The sequence below is a fragment of the Anas platyrhynchos genome, chromosome 14 (assembly GCF_047663525.1).
Source record: "Anas platyrhynchos isolate ZD024472 breed Pekin duck chromosome 14, IASCAAS_PekinDuck_T2T, whole genome shotgun sequence".
Lineage (NCBI taxonomy): Eukaryota > Metazoa > Chordata > Aves > Anseriformes > Anatidae > Anas > Anas platyrhynchos.
Window position 1 is genome coordinate 15,997,781 of NC_092600.1, and position 18,145 is coordinate 16,015,925.

At 50.0% G+C, this 18,145-nt stretch overlaps 1 protein-coding gene across 5 annotated transcripts in view; it reads left to right on the forward strand.

The window, feature by feature from the left end:
• Nucleotides 1-12,697: 12,697 nt before the first annotated feature.
• The window catches only part of LOC101800452 (rho GTPase-activating protein 7), a 53,200-nt gene continuing 47,752 nt past the window's right edge, over nt 12,698-18,145 (forward strand). For 3 of the 5 annotated variants that reach the window (XM_072023546.1, XM_072023548.1, XM_072023547.1), the window contains exon 1: nt 12,720-12,905. In XM_072023546.1, the coding sequence (XP_071879647.1) occupies nt 12,791-12,905 (115 nt within the window). In that variant the 5' untranslated portion in view covers nt 12,720-12,790. Of the gene's footprint in view, nt 12,906-17,124; nt 17,198-18,145 lie in introns of those variants that run through there. The other 2 variants (XM_038186279.2, XM_072023553.1) reach the window with 2 other exon arrangements.

Here is an 18,145-nt window from a genome sequence, read left to right on the forward strand (position 1 = left end):
GTAAAGCACCTAGATGATAACTTCTTGGTGCAGGTGCTAAGGGAGCCAACTAGGAAAGGTGCCCTCCTTGATCTGTTGCTGGAGAACAGAGAGAGGGTCTTGTGGGAGACGTGGCAATTGGCAGCTGTCTCAGTCATAGTGACCATGAAGTGGTTGAGTTTAGAATTTATGGTGACAGAAGGAAAACTGCCACCAAAACTTCAGCCCTGGATATGGGGAAATCAGACTTCAGGCTGCTCAGGGCACTAGTCAGCAAGGTCCCCTGGGAAACTGCTTTTGAAGGCGTTGGTGTCCATCAGTGCTGGTCAGTCTTTAAGCTCTGCATCCTAAAAGCACAAGATCAGGCAATTCCAAAACATCAGAAGTCAGGCAGCACTGTGAGCTTTCTGTAGGTAAAAATCCCTTTTATAGGGCACAGCACTGAAGTGCCTTTCCTGTGAAGGACATAAATGTTATGCCATGCAGAAAGGAAGTGTTGCTCTGAGAGGCCTCAGCTCCTCAAGTTTTGATGTGTGGGGCAGATGCCTCTGTGGTATACGAGCACCTCACCCTCTCTACACTTTGATTCTGGTGCAAGCAGTGTTGGTTGAGAAAAACTTTGGGCCATGGCTTATTGCAGCATTCTGCATTAGGTGGCTTTGCTTTTTTTTTTTTTTTTTCTTTTTGCATAGTGATAAAGGAGACGTATCACTTCTCTGCCCTAAAATAGCTTACGCAATGCCCAGGGGAAGTATTCCAGCCTGCCTTTGCACAATGAGACCCCAGTGAAAGAGGATCCAAGCTGACAAAGGGCATGTTTCAAGCAGCTGATGAAATAAGTTCCATCTACTGACAGGGAAGAAATAGCAGGGGTGAAGCTCGAGAGCCAAACTCCAGACTCTGCAAGACCTGGAAGGTAAATGGCCTGCGGCCCATGTGGAACTGAGGCAGAGTAAGCACTTAGGATTCATACTTGCAAATCAAACTGAGTTGTTCCTGTGCTGCAAGTCACAGCTGTTGGAGTGCTGGTTCTGCCAGTTTCCCCCCTTGTTGAGCACCTATTCACTGTATTTCACCAGATTGGCATCATCTCTGATCTGCTTATAACCAAAGGCCTTTCGAAAGCCAAGGTAAACAACAGGCACTGCTCTTTTTCCAGGGTAGGCCCCAAGGTTGGTCAGGCAGAGTTTGCCCCTGGTAAAGGCGTGCTGCTCCCCATCGCTCCCGTGTCCTTTGTGTGCGGGGATGCCTCCTCCAGGAGGATTTACTCCACAGCCTTCCCGGGTCAGTGCTGAGGCTGAACAACCTGTACTGCCCCACGTGCACCTTCTTGAGGTTGGCCCTGACATCTGCTTTCCTTCCATCACCAGGATGCCTTCCTTTTGGGCCGTGACCTGCCAGCAGCTGTGGTCAGCTCCGTCCTTGCCCTCAGAGCCTGTCTGCTCCCACACCTCACGCGTACCCGGCCAGCTCGGTGCCCCTCAGCTGCCTCCCTGGGCTGTGGGGAGCGCCTCGCTGCCGTGGGGTCCTGCTGAAGACCCGCGTGCTGGGGTGAGCGGTGTCAGGGCAAATGGCCCTGAGCTCCGGCCAGAGGCTGACTTTCAGGACCGGGAGGCAGCAGAGGAATACGAGGTGGGAAGCAGCAGGGGAGCAGGTGGTGTTGGCACAGAAGTGAAAGGAGAGCTCTGCACTGTGTGCAGACCTAGTACCAAACTCTGTGGCATTGGGGATGTAGGGGAGAGGCGTTACCACGGAAACTGGTTGCAGCAAATTGCTCGCTGTTTTTGTAAATGCACCCTAGGTCAGTGTCCCTGGCCGGGACCCAGTGCTGATGTCACGTGTAGTGTTTGACTTTGTTTTGAGTTTATGGTCCCTTATCGGTTTTATATCACAATCAACGACAGGCAGGGATTTCGCATGAATTTCCCAGCAAGGTCCCGCCGGGGCTCGTGCTTCCCTGGCAGTCACCTGGCTCATGAGAGCAGGAACCACAGCATCCAGCGCCCTCTCATTTTGAGGAGTAGACCTCTTTCTGGGACAATCGCGTGTCTGCAACACTGATTCTCACGAAGTTACATTTCACGTGAGGAACAATTTCATTTAAAATCTTACCCAAGATCTACAGCTTTATGTCTGATTAGCTTGGAGATCAGCCCGCTGTCTGTGAGGGGCTCTCCTCACCTTCCTGCACGGGCCCCAGGCGGTGTGGGGAAGGCTGCCCGCCCATCGCAGAGCCCCGCCATGCCCAGAGATGCAAACCGCCCCGTTGTGCCTGCTGTAATCTAGCTGTGTGCTTGTACAGCAGGATTTTTTCTGTTTCGCTGTCTGTGGGGAGTGACTGATGTCATTTCTTATTAGATAAGATTTCCCAGGGAACGTGTAGGAAGTGTTTACACCAGTAAATACAAGTGTTTACATCAGTACCTTATGGTTAAGAGGGAAAGGCGTTTCTGATTGTGCTGACTCCGTAACAAAGACTTCTCAGGTAACTGCTGGAGAGTTGCAGGCGAGGCGTGGGGAATGCTGACCTGTTCTAAGTGAGCCCTTGGACTTCTGACGTGGCCAGTGCTGGGCTCACAAACCTGCCCCTTTCCACCAGATACATTGCTGTTACCTTTTGTCCTGGGTTAAAGACAAGCTCCAGCAAAGGATTTACCTTTCATGAAAGGCAAGCCATTGAGCTAACAGCGTGCAAAAATATTCCAAGAGTAGGGTGTGCCTGTTCTTATGGGGAAGGATAAGGAAAAACAACAAACAAACAAAACCGTCAGGAGCTGTGAGGCTCCATGCTGTCTGTTGGTACCATGGGATTTGCAGGTGTTCAACATCTAATAACCTGGTCTCTTTTGGCCATTAAAGCTATTTATTTTAGAATTGCAATTGATTCATCTCTCAGTCTGGGGTATTTGATGGCACCCAGTTTGTAAGGGAAGCTGCCACTCACTGTGCTCTGAAGGTATCACCCCACCTCAGGAACTCAGGGGCTGTTGGAATTGAGCTGACCACGCTGAGACCTGTGCAGCTGCCCCGGCGTTCACAGCAACACCCGTCTCGTCTGCGTTCACTGCTGGCAGAAAATCTGCAGAAGCTGCTGCCACAGCCCTGGTGATGACACTTGTTTAGAGCTGGCTCCCAGAGGGAGAAGCTCGGTCAAACAGCGACCGCCTCTGTCGTGAAACACAGAGCTTCTGGTGCAAGCCTGCTGGTTTGAGTTTGAGAGCTTTTTGTTTCTCTGTTTTACTTTGAATTTTCATCACCTGTGCAGGTGGTGACCGGTACTGATGTCTGGGACTGAAGCTGCGAGATTCTGGAACAGGAATGGTGAATCCAGGTGGGATCAGCCCTGGGTGCTTTTGTGTATGGAGACGTCTCCTGGAGCCCACGCTGATTGGTTGCAGGCCTCTTGGCAGATCTAATAATTCTCTCCAGAAGTTACCAAACAACTCAAGGAACAGATTTTTATTTTTTTCTATTTCCAAGCAACACATTTGCAATTGAGGTCACAGCTACAGCCCCAGTTTTAGAGCTTCTCCCTGAAAGTTTGCTCATTTCTCATCTCTGGTGACAGAGGTAGATCCAGCTGTTCCCGAGGAAGGAAATCCAAACCTGCTGCAGCCGCTGTAGGTGGGATCTGCTGCTTTGTGCTGGCTTCTGGGGCTCTCCCCTTGCCACCGGCTAGATGCAGTTCAGCTCCTTCGGCAGCAGCGGTGCTTCCAGGTGGGCTTCCTTGGGGTTCTGACCCCACTGAAGAAGTGAAACCATCTCAGCCTGGTTCTAAGCTCAGTTCCCAACAGGCTGGTGCAGTTCCATTAAACCACAGTTCATCCAACCCCTGGGAGCACTTCTGCAGGTGCTGGGGCTCGGGGCAGGTGAGTGCATGGGGTGCTGTGACCTCGCTTGTGGGAACGGCAGCGTGTGCTCATTAATGAGCCTGCTCATGAGCATCAGATCTGAAATGTGAAGCGACTCAAACATGTTTCATTTCTCTTCAGTGCTGGCAGGCTCATACGGCTGCTGCGGGACTTGTTGGAGCGGTTTGTAGGGCTTCTCGTGTTCCTGCTACTGCAAGAAGTGAGCGCAAACCGGTGAGGCTGCTCCGAAGGGAAGGTTACAGCTCTGCTTCTTGGAAGGTGAAGCACTGAAGCAGGGATTACCTGAACTAGCAGAGCCGATGCTGCAGGTGAAGTCGTGCTTCAGTTTGTGGGCTCTGTGTTTAGGACGTGCTGCTCAACATCAGAAAAAATTGTTGTGTTAGAAAGCCCTCTGATGGCACAGGAAGGCTTTGGTCACCTGGGGTGATATTTGATTAACACTCCACTACCTTTAGTTACTAGATTTGGGGATTTGGAACAGACTTCTCTGAATCAGAAGGCGAAACAATGTATCAAAAACAAATCGTGCCCAGAAAGCCTCTTGCCCAGACACTGTGGCGGGCCCTGAAAAGTTGCCAGAGAAAAAAAATAAAAATAAAATCCAGCACTCTTGAAGAGACTTCTTAATAGTTCTTTCAACAGGTCTGAAAACAGGCATGTTGAAATAACATTTGCCACTTAAACTAGAATCGTATTTCAAATAATCATAGTATCATTCGTGATTTCATTCAGATATCTGCCTTGTCTGAAGAACTCTGAGTTTGCTGTCTTCCCCTGTCCTACTCCCACACGTACGACAGCGCTGCAATCAAAGGCTGCATCTGTTTGCAGGCTCCAAGAGCGTGCTTCTTGGCTTTTCATTCTCTGTTTTCAGAGATGTGGTGGTCCTCCTCAGCTGTCATTTTTAGCCTGATATAAGATTACAGATCACTTATTTGACTATGAAAACTAAAGCTATATCTTGGTACAATATTGTCCTTGTTTTACAGTCTCTTGGGAAACTAAGAGTGTCTTATTCAATAAATCATAAATAAATCATTACTTCAGCTCTGGACTCTGCTTTCCCTGCTACTTAGCTATGGAGAATCTTTGGGTACCTTGCTGGAAAAAGTGCCTTCAGTTTTTAAACTTTCTTTTAATAAGTAAGGATTGGAAAATGAAATGTCTGTTTTAATCAGGTAACTTGCAGCCTGCTCTGGATGACCTACCTGGTAGCATTCTGTTTCTGCTATTTTTTTTTTTTTTTTTTTTTTAGCTTTCATGGGGCAATGGCCTGCTCATGATGCTCAGTTTGTTGAAGCTTTGAGATGTCATCTAGAGATGTCCACACAGAAGTGGGCTGAGATGCTTCACAAAGCTTTGCTTCTCCCATCGCTCAGAAGGCTGCAGCACGCTGCAGGTGGCTGGGCAGCCCGGGCAGCCAAGCGACGAGCTTCTGCTCTAACTGCTCCTGTTCTTCCAGGTCAGCGCCACGAGAGCTCAGCCTCCCTCGTACCTCATGGAGCAGCTCTGCAGATCAGAAAGACTTTCCCCAACCTTGTGTGTCACGGTGCCCTGGGTGCCTTCTACCCCATGGGAAACAACAAACATGCAAAGGTCATCCAGCTCTAGGGCAGCTCAGCTTGGACTGCTGGGCATTGCTGGTTATTGGATTACTTGGATTGCTGCTTATCTCTGAAATATTTGTGGAAATCTTACAACGAATTTGTCCGGTTGTCATCCAAAACATCAGTCTGCCCTCATCCAGCAACAGCAAAGGTCTGACCTGGGGTGTGAGCCCCAGGCTGATTGCATGAGCTCTGTAGTCTCCAGAGTTACTTAACACCTTTTTAAACCACTCTATTTTATCTTGTTTGTTTAGCTGCTCAACAGGAAGCTAGTTTGGGCTCTGGTGCAATCTCCTAATGTGCAGCCTTTGAAGATGTGACTTTAATGACATTGACATGTGTCAGGTGGGTTTAACACAACTTCTCTAAATAGCTACTGCATCAGAAATAGCTGGGGCTCTTAGCAGCCACACTGCCTCATACTCAGCTGCTGCTGTACAAAGTCATGAATGGCCTTCTGCATTCTGAGTTAAATGGGACTTTTTTCTGTAATTAAATGAAATTCTGCTGGCAACTGAGTTTAGAAAAATCATAAGCTTTATTCTTCAGACTAGAATCACTTAATGCTTAGACCTTGTTGTTGATTTAAAGTTGAGATTTATTACAGTAACCTGATACTTGGCTTCACTGTATGTTCACTAATATACAAATGCACAAAGTTTACACTTCACTGAAAATTCTGAATCTTGTCCTCTTTATTTGTTATGAGCAGAAGTACCTGGGTCCTGGTTCCTGATAGGAAACAGGCTGTGTCCTCATGTGGATGGTTTTGTAGCTGTGACTGGGGATGTTCCTGGGGTTGACGGGTATTGGGGTATGTAATGGGTACAGGCAAAATCTCTTCTATTTTCCCGCCAAAACACTTCGGGTAGGGGAAGGAGGAGGTGGCTTTCTCCAAGCCAGCTATTTCTAGGGAAACACTGCCCTTAAGACACTTTTCCAGAATTATCAGGACAAAATTACTCAGCTTTTCTCTCCCTTTTTTGAAGTTATTACTGGTTTTCTGTGTCTCCAACCAGAGTGGACAGCTGTGTAAGAGTCACTTGCTGCAGAGACCACGTCCCAGCAGCACATGCTTGAAACCCACCACAAGCACGTGAAGGCTTTCCAGCCTTGTTGCTGGTCCCTGCTGCTAGCAGGCAGCACCACTAAATTCCCTCCAAGCCACCTCTGTGTGACACGGCTGGGGCAATGCTGTGTTGCAGGAGTCCCGTGCCACTGCTGCAAAGCCGTGTAGGTGTCAGGTGGATTTAGTGCCTGCAGCGCTGCATTTTTTCCACTTGGCCCTGGCTGTGAGCACAAGCCAGCACTCATCAGGCCCCTGAGCATTTCTCTGGGTTTGGTCTCGCCCAGCCCAAGCTCACTGCTTCTTGTGGTCCCGGGCTGCAGCCAGGTGCAGGGGGGCTGAGGGGCTGAGGTGGGAACGTGATTTGTAAGGGGCGAGCGGTGCCACCCAGCGCCAGCACAGGGACTGAACGCCCTCCAGTGCCCTGTGTGATTGGCGTGGCACGTGTTTCAGAGCATCCTGTACTAATTATTTGTCTAACAGTGCCCATAAAAGCACTTGCTAGCCTGTCGTGATACGTGGTGCTGAAAGTGTGGCTGGGAGGTGTTGCAGCGATGCAAAGTGCTCTGCCATGACCCTGGGCAGCGCCTTTTTCTCCTCCCCATGGTCCTGGTCCTTGGCAGAGTGATGAAGTGAATTATTGAAGTAAAACTGCTTGAAGAAGTGTTTTTTAATGATTTAGGCCAAACAAAACCTTCCTTAGCACTCTAAATTGTTTCAGTAAAACCTGTCATTGGTTCTTCAGAGTTATCTGTTGTCACCTTCGGTCTTGGTTCTGTTACTGAAGCAGATCTGTGTTCCTTCATCATAAAGACGCCCTGTCTGCAGCTAATACCTTTCCTTCTAGGGCAGCAGCTCTTTGGTCTCGCCTTCATACAAATACAGCGGTTCTGGTTAACACCCAGTTAATGCCTCATGGCAGCAGCTGAAGGAAATGCCTCCAGCTGGTGCTTTTATTTAAATATTTGCACTATCGTGTTCCCGCTAGACTGGCTGAACACCAAAATATTGAGTTCAGTGCACTCTCACTGCTTGATGTTTTTATCATTTAAGGCTTGAGACAACTTGTAAATGCTTAAAATAGCGTGAAAATCCCTGTGCTGGCACAGGCTCCCAGCCTTACGGGAAGGCTGTCTGCTCTTATCCTGATGTAAAGCTTTCATATGTTCCACAGAACAAGTAGGGTAAAGTAAAAGGTTAAATAACCTATATGACAAGTTATTGTTTAACGATAAACCCCTAGCTTGAGTGACAAAATAACGAGTTGATTAAAAAATGAGCAATCAGTTGTCCATCAAGCAAGGGCCATGGCTTCAATGAGCTACTGTAATTCCATCAATTTCAACAACTTCTCACAAAAGTTGTTAAATGAAGCTTTGTAGTACAAACAACAAACAGTTAAGCTCTTGCAGGGGTTGGTGCTTGAAAGGTACACTCCCTGGAAATGGGCCAGATGTTTGCTGCCTTGATCTCCTACCAGCTGCCAAAGAGGGAAAATTGCATCTTGCCTATATGTAATGTCTGGGTTAGCATTTCTTACAGGAGCCTGGCTTGGTTTGGCCCTTAGCGAGAGCTGTAACCTCTGCGTTGTCACCTCTCTCATGTACTCTGGTGATGTTTTCTCTCTGTTCATCCTTACCAATGGACATCCTGAAGTCTCTTGTGTGACAGAGACTTTACCACCAGGCCCATGTCTGATCCAAAGAAATGCTCCAGCTCTCCAGTTCTTGCATTTTAGAAACTCCTGTGACTTTGTTTTTTGTTTCCTTCTATAGCCATATCCTATCAGCTGGCTGCCTGGAGACTTTCATCCATAAGAGGACTGTATTTTTTCCCCAGGACTAATAGATAGGATAATTTGAGATGCTCTTTAAGCCGCATAGTCAGCAGCCCCACCTGAATCGTAACTTCTTGCTGTGCCATTCTGTGGGCACGTCCTTGTGCAGTTCTAATTGTTGGTGCTGTACAGAAATACTCACAGCTTCATGGCCGAAGGAGGACCTGAAAATGCGGAGGGTGGAAGGAGAGGCTGAGGCTGGTATTCCTGGAAGCATGGTTTCATTAAGAGGAATTTGGTTTTTGTACCAAACCCTGGTACTCTTTGCACCTGGTTCCTTATGTAATTAATCCTAAAATCTTGGTTGAACTCTTCTCAAGGAGGAAAGCGGTGCTGTCCCTGTTGCCGTCTGGGACAGAGGAACAGGACTGTGGTGGGAGGGGTAGAGGCTCTCCCACCACCGTGCTGTTTGCTAATGGCATGGGCTATGGATGGTGGGTTTGCTCTGCAGTCTGAATACTGACCAGGGATATCTGACCGGGTGAGAAACTCCCCCTGGGAGGGAGACTGCTCCCCGGTGTGCTCTGCTGTGGGAAACAACAGCCTGAGCTGTTAGACACAGGCCAGGGATAGAAAAACTCTTACATTGGTGTTTAATGTTTGAGAGAGCTGAATTTTGCAGGCAAGGAAGTGTTAAACATCCCAGCTCCTCGAAACTGCCGCCCTGCTCAGGTCCTGATGCTCGGTGCTGCTCAGCCCCCTCCCCGCTGCTGGGGGCACCCGCGGCCCCGCCGTGCCCCTGTCTCGCCCCGCTACGACTGCCCCCAGGCCACTTCTGGGAGGACAGGGGCACACACAGATCTCCGGGTTCAAAAACCTCTCTACAGCTACGAAGCGCTGAGTTCTGCTAGTGCTATGGGACACCTCACAGCAGTTTATAGTGCACTGTGAACAAATAAAGATGTTTGTTGGTAACGAACAATATCTGACAAGTTTGAAAATCTGCTTGGATGACCTCAGCTCAGAAGAGCTCCATTGGGAACAGATTCTTTTGGCATGAAGAAAGGGGAAATGGTGAGAAAATCCCATTTCAAGCATATCTCTAAACAAAACCCAGAAGACTTGAACTGCATTAAGGGCTTCTAAGTCGGAAATAAGTTGGGGAGAAGAAACACTGCTTAAACCAGACACTGAAATGGGCTTATTGAAAATACACTAATGACTGAAATTAGTACAAGCTGGGAAATTTGTTATTTTTAAGATCCAGGATTTGAGATCGAGGATGTACTTGCTTTCTTGGAATAGAGGGGGCTGTCAGCAATATTCAGCTCCTCTCTGCTGTTGGAAGCTTTTTGTCAGAAGCTGGGCTGCTCTTTCTGGGATTTTCATCTTGAGGTCTGAAATATCGGTCTAAATTCTAAAACTCAACAAGCACGAGCCTAAGAGATGTCAGTGATTCTGCAGTACTTGTCCAAACACACGTGCAGAAATGAATCCCACATGGACCACGGCCTCCCTGAGAGCATCCCCAGGCTGGCAGCCGCTGCCCTGGGGGCAGCTCTCTGCTGATGGGAGGGCACAGAGGGGCTGAGGCCCTGCTCAGCTTCGGGAGGGACACGGAGGGTCTCTGGGCCCTTGTGGCAGATGGGTGGCCAGGTGCGATGCTCTCACCTGGCCTTGGGGTTTCTCCAGGTAGCAAAATGGAATCAGCTGTCCGGAGGGCACGGGGGCTGGTCTGGCTGCAGGTGCAGGCACAGGACGTCTCTTGGCTGGCTCTGACAGCATGCCCTGAGTGCTGCAGGAGGCTGCTGCCTGAACGATAAGCTGCTTATCTTCAACCTGTGTGTTTTTACTCAACAGTGAATAAATACTCTTCGGTGCTGGCTAATAAAGCTGTCTCTTTGGGGAAAAAAAAAATCACTCGAGTTTAAACTTCACTGTTACGTCATTAATTATCTTTTCTAACAGTATGCACATGCTCACACACCCCTGAAAATATTTGTGAGATAATGCAGACCAGCAGTATCAAAATACATCATTACCAGCTGCAGCCAGCTCAGGCTTAAGAAATCACCCACCCGCAGTCTCGCTTGGATGCAGATGAAATCCAGATGCACAAATGCTCAAGGTCTCCACGAGGGAAATGCTAAATGGTACGTGAGAATAGCTGTGTGTTGGCCTTCAGTACCACGGCCGTGTTCAGATTATTTTCGCAGTGGCTGTAATGACTGGTTCTTGGCTTGCTGGTGTTGTTCAAATCTGATATTTTAACGTTCTGGGAAATGTAAAAAGGCCAAAATTTCCTAACTGCATCTGCTGACAAAGGATGTTTGCTTCATCTCGAGATGGTCTGGTGCTTCCAGAAATGTTTCAGCCCTTGCAGCAGTCCCAAGACAGAGATGTGAATGTGAGCAGCTTCTAAGAACGTGGAACAGCTTTGCTTTTTCCTGGCTGTAGCTTTATTTTTAGCATACATCCTGTTTTAGCCTAGGGTCACGTCTGAGACAACAGGAAGCACTTCAGTTCCTTTATATGAATAGCCTCACTGTTCATTCTTCATTTTTTCATTTTATTGAACAGATTTTCTTCTTTACATCACCATGAAATTGCAAGTGACTACCAAAGACTTGATCACTTCTGTGGAGACACCTTCTTGTAGGTGGCTTCCAGCTGTTTCCTCTTCCCTTCTCCATGCCCCAACCCCAAATTTCCTCTCCCTTAGCCTCTGTGGTCTCCTGTTCTCTGAGACCCATCCAAATTTCTTTAGGGAAAGAAAAGTACAGCATCACCCTTGGTAGGCCCAATTTAATTCTGGACAGGACACAAAGGAACTAACATTTCTTCCTGCTAAGTAGTATTGGGGAGCACGCTGGCAACAAGAGTTTGGTTTGTGTGGAAACGTTAACCCAAGGGTTTGGTTTGTAAGAATCAAGGCACGAAAACACCTGGGGTGATTTGCCAGGCAGGTGCTTGTGCCTCCCAGCCAGGACATGTGGCTGCTCTGTGCTCTCACGTGGTTCATTTTCTAGGGAAGCAGTGCTCCGGGGAAGAGGCCGTCACGGCGTGGCTGCGGCTTTGTGCAGGAGATGGAAGCAGAAAGCGCAGGGCTGCAAGGCAGCAGGAACAGCCCTGACTTCACGGCTTCCACGTGGTGGCCGTGCCCCTTGTCAGCTGTGTCTCCAGTCCTCAGGTTGCCATCTGCTGAGGGACGTTAATTAAGTTACCTCAATCAGTTGTCTCACCAACAAATACCATCGCAGCTTATTCCTCTGAGACACCAGGCCCAAAGCTGCTGTCAGAAAGAGGAATGGGGAGGTGTAAAGCACACATGTAGCACTAGCAATCATTTGTAGTCAAGTTGTGTTCTTTCCCCATTAATTTATATTCTTGTTTGGGTTGGATTTTGCCAAGGAGCTGCACTGATACAGAGCTATGTGCTGGGTGTTTGTGTCTGTTACAAAGCTGCTTCAGTCTCCCTCCCCAGAGGGGGAGCAAACTTAAATTGGCCCCTGCTTGTCCAAAAACATTTCTGTGAGCACTGTTCCCAGGCCCATACCTGACAGAGAAGTGACTGAGGTTTTCATGTGCCTTCCCTTTACCCCCACTGCTTCCCAGCCCCGTGTTGGTGCCCGGCGGGGTCAGCCCTGGTCTGGAGTTTGTCCTGAAGGCAGAGAGCAGGGCGCCCTGCGGGGGAGGCTGGCAGGGAGCTGTGTTTTCTGGGAAGATGGGCTTCCCATGCCTTGCTGCTTCACAGCCAGCCTGTGCTTGTGTAAATAAATAAGGCAGTGAGGCCCCAGCATTAACCAATCCCCCCTTTATAGAGGCAGCAAGTGCATCAGTGACTGGGTAATGCCGGACAGCCTGGAGATTTCTTTCTTTGAACAGGCTCTACATAAAAACTTCCTGCAGGTTAATCCCATGCCACAGGAGAAGCATCCAAATCCACCTCTAGACCAGGCTGTTCTGTGAAAATAATTATATATTAAAAAAAAAAAAAAGACATACCAAATAAAATAAGCAACTGCCTGCTGGTAAAGGAGATGGCAGGCACGCGCCTGAGCACGCAGAGCTCAGAGGACACGGCGGTGAGGAAGCTGTTACCCACTCAGCAGGGAATGCAGAGTTACAGCCTTGTCTGAAATCCTGTCCCCGCTCCAGGAGATGCTGCGTAGCCTCACTCTGTGTTTACTGCCCTGCATGGCAGGGAGCTGGCTGTTTATAAGGCACAGGGGTGGAGCTGCAGAGCCATGCAGTGCTCCGGGGTGGGTGCCACGGCCCCCCAGTGCAGCCAGCCCGGGGTGGCAGGGGGTGCTTGTCCCCCTCCCCACAGGAAGGACGCTCATCACGTTAACTGCTGGCTTCTCCTGCATGGAAACCTTTCTAGGCCAGCTGAAGAGGCAAAAGCCAGGAGAACAGCCGGGCTTTGGTCCTAACCTGCTGCAATTTCTTCTGGAGTCTGCTGATCTGTGCAGGTTGGAGCCCCCCAGGCATGGCAGAGCCGGGGAGGCAGCGCCTGCGGCGAGCCCTCAGCGACCACGGCAGGGACTCGGCCAGCAGAGCGTGGGACGTCTTCTGGAGGAGCACCAGAGAAAAACGCCTCGCAGGTCAGTCAGTCCGAAGGGGTTTGAATCCTGTGCTGGTGGGAATGAAGCATCTGGGCTGCGGTCTTTATAGAACCACAGGAATTTCCACTTCCATAGGAATGGAAATAGGTCTACTTTTTTGGCAAGGGTGCTCCTCTTAAATGCTGCTACCTTGAGCGCTGTGCTGGTGTGTTGCATTAAGGTGTTTGCCTGACATTTTTTTCAGTGGGAACAAGGAGGAGTTTTGGACTGATGGTTTGTACACAGAGCTGCAAATGTTCACATCTACCTAGAATTTGATTTCTAGCTTTCAGTGTTTAAGTTTGTGCTTTGGCTGAAGTTTCGTAGACTTTTAAAATATGAAGGTGCCTGTACCCTACAGCAAATTTGAACTGTTATATCGTGAGTATAACTGCTTGGCAGTGATCTGTGCAGTGACACTCATTTGGAGCAGTCCCAGCCCTATCCGTGACACTTGGTGTGTCCGTATGTCGGGCATGTGTGCGACAGGAGAAGCTTTGCAGTGCCCTGCAGCCTCTTCTCAAGGTGCACGAGTAACTATTGAAGCCGTATGACCACGAGCAGCTGCAAAGAGAAGCTTAGAAGTAAGCCTGAGTAAAGGAAGGAATATTCTCTGAGATAGCAGCTTTAGGATAATGACACATAAAAAGCTCAGGAGAACAGAGCAGTAACTCACATTCTGAGAAATTAGTCGTCAGTGTGCAGACAAACACTCTGCTAGCCCGTCGCTTGGGGAGGGAAGTGTGAGAGTTGTGGGGCAGGATGAAGTCAGTGCATGCTAAACAAAACCCCTGTAGGGAACAGCTGTGTTGCTGGAAGCCCGTGTTGCTCTGGGGACTTTAAACTCAGTAATTGTGACAAAAATACATATGCTCTTGGGGGCAATGAAGAACATGTGGTAGGTGTATGCATGAAGCTTCTTGCAGAGCTTTGCTTTCAGGTGTGGCAGAGTTTCAGAGTGAAGTCAGTGCAGAAGTTCTGGAGAAACCCAGGTACAGTGGAGCAAAACCTTTCTAGAGCACCTCTTGGTGTGAGGAGCACTGTTGTGTCCTGCAAGCCATTACTGCAGGCAGCCCAGCGTTGGAAGGCAATGCTTAGGTTATCTTTAAGTTGAACTCTGAAGCTTTTAGTGGCAGTTTGTAGCTGATAGAGCAATACCAGGTTAACAAAGGACAACTGCAGGATGCAGGAGGGCCCAAGGATGGGCGTGAAGGCAGAGCAAAGCTGTGACCAGGCTCGTTCTGCTGACATTCCCTAAGGAGTATTAGTGGATTTGTTACAACCAAGAGGCTAAACCAAAGCTTGGGGCAAGCCAACCCCTTTTTAAGAAAGGTCATCCTTCAGCTGTAGGTCTGCACTTAGCCACTGTTCTGTCTGCTTGCACAAAACCTGCAGCTGCTCTGATCGCACCACGAAGAGCTAGAGCAAATCCTAACCTTTGTGATTCCAAAGTGCAAGGACTTTGCACCCTTTGATGCCCTCTAGGGCTGGCTCTGTGCCTCGCAGGGCAGGTGTTAGCTGTGTGCACAGCAGGAGCAGCGCTGCGGGCGGCGGCTCGGCCACGCTCCATCAGCTGCCGGCAAGAGGGCACATCCTAGCAGGAATGGGCAGGTGGGATGGGTGCCAGGGATTGCTTTGCGGGAAGCATTCTGATACACTGCCTTGTAAAATCATAAGGAAACAGGTGACCCTAAAAAAGCATAATGTTTTCTTTGGCAGGAACTGAGAACTTGACCTCGACAGGCACAAGTGATGGGGCAAGCAGAGCCCTGGGCATCCCCAGCCCTTGCCGGGGGCAGCAGCTTGCTGGGGTCTCCTCAGCATGGTGTGAAAGGGTGAGGCCCCCAGCCTGTGGGGACATGCCAGTGCAGCTGGGCAGCTGGTGATCACTCACAGCCATCTCCTTGGTCTGTGACAGCTGATGACTGATCCCCAGCCTTCTCGTGTTTCCCTTCTCGTGTGCCACAACACGGGGCATTTGCAGTGAGGGCATCCTGGTTGCCGAAGCTGTCCCTGTCCTTTCTGAGCCGCAGCCCCTCTGAGCTCCTCCACCCCTCGGAGCCTGGCTGCTGCCGTAAGTCCTACTTGTGATGTTGCCCTCGAGTTGTCTCTGCTGGGAGACGGCCAGCAGGAACTGGTCATCTGCCACCAGCAGATGGTCTTGGTTTCACCCAGGGGGGTTGGGCCTGAACCATGGCTTGTGGAACTAACATGAGTCTTGTTCTGAGCTGGAGGGGTACAGCTCATGGTTTGAGCTGGATTTTTGTTGCCTCAGCCCCTTCTGAGACGCCTTTTCCCTGCCTGTACAGATCGCCCCCTGCTGGGCTTGCATCTGAACACTCAGCGCTGTGCTGGGCCTGCTTTGTGATGAACCATCCATCTTGTGTTGGCTCCTGACCTGGGTGACCTTCCAGAACTGAGTTGCACCCAAGTTGTGCTGGGCTGTGAGAAGACAGCGTGGACGTATTTTTGCTAAATATAAGGGGCAAAGCCACAGATAGTACTTATTGTTCTGCACCACATGTAAGAACTCCAGTACAGCTGCTTCTCCTCTTGCCAAGGGCTCCATGAAGAAGAGCAAGCAATGGCCTGAGGGGGCCTGGCTGCAGAGTGGAGCAGGTCTGGTGTGTACATGGCTGGAAAGCCTGAAGGCACCTTCATTAGCTTTAGGGAGAAAGACAGGGTCAGGCTGGGAAGATGCAGGCAGCAGGGAAGAGTGCTGAACACCAGCTACTGCTCTGCCATGCAACAGAGCAGGTGTCATGGGGCTGAAGTGGCATTTGGGGAAGAAACTATAACGTTGTCCACACCAGAACCTGCCGTCTGGAACTTCTTAGTCACCAAACCCTAAGTATAATGAGAAAAGCAGATAGCATTGACTCGTCTTCCTGTGTGAGCTTCAGTATGTTGGTGCCAGCGCAGGCCAGGAGGAACCTACCTGGTGTCCTCTCCCAGCTCTGGTGCCCTCCTGATTCCCCTTCCTCCCCCAGCGCCAGCACCTCCCCAGGCACACCGCTGTGACACTGCTGCCCGGGCACTGGCAGCTTCTCCCCTGGCTATGGCCACTCATGCTAGCACTGCTGGCTGCGAGCTGCACCAAAATGTACTGCTCTGTCGTTGTAAACAGGCTAAAAATATCCTGCTGCTGTTCCTGTGAGGGCCCAGAGTGCAGAGAGGCTGGGAAGGAGCCCGGGGTCAGGCAGCCTCTGGGGATGAGGCGCAGGCAGGGTGCGTGGGGATGGTCCCCAGGGCTCTGTGGGGACGGGACGGGTGGGAAGAGTCCCAGGGCTTCAGCCCAGCCAGGTGCTAGCCTCATGCCGTGTTCTGGCTGACTGGGCCAGTGTTTGGGGGCACAGCTTGGGACATTGAGCATGGGTATGGCCTGGCAGCGTGCACTGTGCCCATGCCTCCCAGCCTGCCCCAACATCATGAGGAAAAGCTGAGGATTTGGGTTTTAAAACAACTCATTGGGTAATTCTGAGCTAGCAGAAGTGTGAGGAGAGGGGAGCTGAGTGTTGAGCCCAGGGAGGACCCAGAACTAGCAGCAGCCCCAGCTGCTGTGCCCCCGAACAGGGCTGGCTGGCCACACGTGGCCACTGCTCCCACCAGGCCGGCCCCAGGCATGGAGGGCAGCAGACCCCAGCTGGAGGGTGTTTTGTGGCTTCCCGGGACACTGAGCTCTTGCTGCTCACTAGGAAATTGGGAACCGCAGGGAGTTTTGCACGGGAGGGCTATATCAGCTGGATGGGAGGAATTTTTCCTCAATTACATTGAGGAATGGGAGGAGACGGGTGGAGGACGGACTGGCTTCCCTTGGAGCACAGGGCACAGCCCTTTCTGGCTGAGCATAATAGGAGAGAGAGTTCCCAAGCAATATTTTCATCCTCACACTCTTCTGTTTGTGCTGCTGGACAGACTAGTAGAAGGCAATGATGAAGGTCAATGTTTTTCCATCTCTCTGCAGAGCATTATGATTTGAAGAAGAGCTGTAGAAGGTTACCACAGGTGGTTACAATAGGTGTCTGACTGCTAGGCTGAGCCATTGCTCTGTTCAGACACCACTGAAGTTATTCAGACCTACAAGATGACAGGAAAGAAAGGATCACAAAACACAAAGTGATTGAGGTTGGAAGGGACCTCTGGAGACCATCTGGTCCAACCCCGCCTCCCTAAGCAGGGTCACCTGCAGCACATTACACGGGACCACATTCAGGTGTGTTTTGAATAGCTCTAGAGAAGATGACTCCACAGCCTCTCTGGGCAGCTTGTTCCAGTGTTCTGTCAGCCTCACAGTAAGTTTTTTCCTTGTATTCGGTTTGTGGTTCTGTCTAAACAGGCCCAGCTGGCTGAGCCTTTCCTCATAAGAGGTGCTGCAGTCCCCTAATCATCTTCGCAGCCCTCCACTGGACTCTCTCCAGGAGCTTCATGTCCCTCTGGTACTGGGGAAACAAAACTGGACACAGTGCTCCAGAAGAAAGAACCTATTTGACAGCTTCAGAACAGGACAAGGGCCAGGGGCCCTCTCCTCTTGCAGGCAGCTACTTAGCTGGCCTTTGCTGGAGCATCAGGTTGGGTCGAGAGAGGAAGAGGTGGAGGCAGAAGGGACTCTCTGGGGGAGAGACACAGGTCTGTGCAGCCTGGCTCTGAGCAGCAGCCCCAGCTGCTGGTAGCTTTTTCTGGCTTTTAGAAGAGTGATGTTGCCCAGCATAGGAATGTTAGAAGCTGAAGTCGTTGTTAACTGGGGTCCTGCAGGCAATACCCTCTGAATGGCTGTAGGAGATGCTGGGTTTTTCTGGGTGCTAAGTGCCCTGGAAGGTGGGACAAAAATCTGAGCACCACAGAGCATGAGAGCTGGAGGCTTAAACAGCCTGAGGGAGGGCATCGAGGCAGGGAGTCAGCTTCATTTTGTCTCTTATCTTTCTCTCATAGTTCAAAAAATGGCTGAGTTATCATACTTTGATATTATGTTTCTTTAAATTGATTTTTAATGAAAATCATGCCTAGCCTTATGGCTTAACATAGAAAATCTCAAAGGAAGAGGGAATAGGTCCAAAACTGTGAGTAAATGCACATGGAAGGCAATAATCTCATTAAAGCCCAAATGTCCTCATAGCATCCTCTGGTCTCTCCCCCCCAAAAAAAAATCCGATGAAGCACAAACCAGCCAGCACTCCAGGTGGGTGGCTGTGGGACCTAGCCCTGCACTCTCACCACTTTGTGTCCATGTCTCTGCAGCCAGA